Below are 2,814 nucleotides of genomic sequence, written 5' to 3' on the forward strand. Positions count from 1 at the left end.
CTCCAGATCCATCTGCGCAAGAACTGCTTGCATCTTAATCTGCCACAATGCAAATCTGGTGTTGTGATCCAACAGCGAAATTTCATACTTCAAAGACATCATTACTGTGATCGAGATGAACTACTCGAAAGCTCTGATACCAATTTGTGAAAATAAAATAAAATAAAGAATATACAGATTTTATGTGGAAACCTTTTCGGGAAAAAACCATGGGCAGAGGAGAAGAAATTTCACTATGTCGAATTCGAATGAAATATAAGAGGAATAGACTATGTCTATTTATAGGCTTGTAAAGCCATATTCTAGTAAGATTGAAACACCTTATTCTAATCAATATAAAATAGATTGAATTTAATAAGGTTTAAAAAATATTATTCTAAAATAAAATAAAATAAAAAAGTGTAGTTCTATATAGATTTTAGTTTTATTTTATTTTATCACTGTATCTTATTTAAATAAGGATTCAAGTCATTTAATTCTAACAATATATTATTTTGATTGGTATAATTTCAAATTTAGATCAATTTTGAAATTGAGCAAATTGGTCCCTCTCAAAAATATCAGAGCAATTTAATCCCTGACAATTTTGAAAGTGAGCAGCTAAGGACAATTAATCACAGTGTTAATATTTCCCATCAATTCTAAATGATTTTGATGGTAGAACTTGAAATTTAGCCCTTAAAGTTCACACATTCTATTAACTTGGTCCTAATTAGCAAATTTATCTCGTAACATTTGTGTAAATGTTGATACTGAATTAGTTGAATTTTTTAGAATTAAGGCCTAAATGACAAAATATGTAAACATTGGAGGGTAAATTTGTTATATACTAATAAAAAATGTGTGCAATTGACGGAAGACATTAACATCGTGATTGTCCTTAATTGCTTACTTTTGAAATTGACAAAGATTAAATTGTTACAATTTTATTGGGAGAGATTAATTTGCTAAATTTTGTTTAAAGTAATTTAAAGTGGATGAATTCAAGTGATTCGGGTTATCCCTACTTGCAAATGAATTTTTGTATAGAAATATTATAAATTAAAGGAAAAAGAGAAAGATAAAAAAAGAATATGATATTTAGGATTTCAAAAAGAAATTTGGAGACAAATTTTGGTGATTTGTTAGAATATGAATTTATACAAGTGGGAATGTTGATTGTTAAACACCAAATTAAAGTAGGTTGAGTGTGATCTCCCTTTGTTATCTTGCTTAATTTTTTTTTTTAATATTTGCTAAATAAGGTCAAAGTTGAGACCGATAAGATAGGAACCAAAGGCTGCCCATTCATTTGAGTTTTGCTTTTCCTCACGGAACACAAGTATCCAGTCTAGTCCTCCAATCAAACGCCCCTTTTATTAACTGTCTCAACTTTATCCATTTGCCTTGTTTTTAGCAAAACAATGTCTACTTTAGTTCCTGATTTCCCAAATCTTTCTTAATTTTTCTTCGGATTTTCATTTTCGGGTTTTACAAATAGATTTCGTCTTCCAATTTTCCCTAGAAATAGAAATAAAGAAAATGATGCCAAGTGAACAGCAAAGTCATGATCATCATCGGGATCCGTTATCGTGTGTTATTTACGAGCTGTCGGCGCTAGTCCTGAATCTCCTCCGATCGCCACCGACGCCTGGTCCGACTAAGATTTCGGCGGTGGGATTCGCTTGGCTGATGCTAGGGATATCGGTTTCTTTAATGCTTTGTGGATCAGTGACTTTCTTTTTAGGGTTCATGCTGATGCCCTGGGTTCTTGGTCTGCTCATGTTCTTTTACGTTGCTGGGATTGTTTCAACGATTTCGATGTTGGGCCGTTCGATTCTTTGTTATGCCATGGCACCTCCCTCACCGACAAAAGGTATTACCGGTAATTTCTTCCTTCATTATTCTTTAAGAAACTAATATATTAATTGTTTTATATGGGGTTGATTTTGAAAGCGTCAAACGACATGGAAGTGCTATGTTTTGCCTCAGAATTGGACTAGTGTGTCCTTAAAATCTGAAACTTCATCTGTGAACTCGCCATGTTTCTTACATGTGTCCTTTATACTTATCCCTTGAGTCAACTTAATAACGTCATTGTTATATACATACTTGTTCATACAAAGTTTGATGGAGTTTTCTATTAAGATGTATTAGGATATGTTAATTCTTTTATGGACAAGTTCCTCCTTGATCAAAGTAGTTACCTGGCGAGGTACCATGTGTTGCTTTACTTATTTGATTAGAAATGAATAAGCAGTATCTTGTTTAAACCCTATTTGGTTGGCTAACCTTTTGTGCTTATGATCTGATCTGATTCATGACAATAAATTGAGCTGGGGTTGAATAGGATGATATTTAACTATTTGAATATGATTTGACATCGCAGAATGGAAGCTTTTGTGGTGATTGATGAGAGAGAGAGGGGCATTGCTGAGGAGATGTGGATATATATTGCTGCTTTAATTAGTATTATACAACCGACCATTAAACATGTATTGGATTCATTTTGGTTTTCTATATTCAAATCGGATGGAATGTGGCATTGTTTGGAAGTAGCAAAAGCTGTTGTGTTTCTTCAAATCTTTTTAATATATGGGTATACCAAAGTTTTTATATCTCAATATGTATGTTGGCCGTATCTACATGAGATCAATTGAATTTAGAGTATAATTCAATACATACAATGTTTGGATGGATAAGTGGGACAATGCGAGTGATTCTGGCTATGTAGCGGTGTACATCGGTGCCTGCCTGGGGACCCCTGCCTTTCTCTTCTTTTTAGGTTGAATTAGGTGAATAGTTTTGATGTATTTGAAATCCATTTTTTTATTT

The 2,814-nt window shown here is 32.9% G+C and overlaps 1 protein-coding gene across 2 annotated transcripts; it reads left to right on the forward strand.

Annotated features, from left to right (window-relative positions):
• The first annotated feature begins 1,258 nt into the window (after positions 1–1,258).
• Positions 1,259–2,597, forward strand: LOC107959929 (uncharacterized). Of its 2 annotated transcripts, none has more exons than XM_041112588.1 (2): positions 1,259–1,864; positions 2,369–2,597. In XM_041112588.1, the coding sequence occupies exons 1-2, from the start codon at positions 1,522–1,524 to the stop codon at positions 2,386–2,388; spliced, it is 363 nt and encodes a 120-aa protein (XP_040968522.1). In that variant the 5' UTR covers positions 1,259–1,521; the 3' UTR covers positions 2,389–2,597. The 2 variants fall into 2 exon arrangements, with proteins under 2 accessions (XP_040968522.1, XP_016751591.1); XM_016896102.2 differs by having other exon boundaries at positions 1,259–1,855.
• Positions 2,598–2,814: the final 217 nt, after the last annotated feature.

The sequence above is a fragment of the Gossypium hirsutum genome, chromosome A05 (genome assembly GCF_007990345.1).
Source record: "Gossypium hirsutum isolate 1008001.06 chromosome A05, Gossypium_hirsutum_v2.1, whole genome shotgun sequence".
Taxonomy (NCBI): domain Eukaryota; kingdom Viridiplantae; phylum Streptophyta; class Magnoliopsida; order Malvales; family Malvaceae; genus Gossypium; species Gossypium hirsutum.

Coding starts and splice junctions, on each gene's coding strand:
- LOC107959929 (XM_041112588.1), top strand. CDS start 1,522: ATGATGCCAAGTGAACAGCAAAGTCATGATCATCATCGGGATCCGTTA. Junction 1,865..2,368: donor ACCGACAAAAGGTATTACCG/GTAATTTCTTCC, acceptor TTGACATCGCAG/AATGGAAGCTTTTGTGGTGA.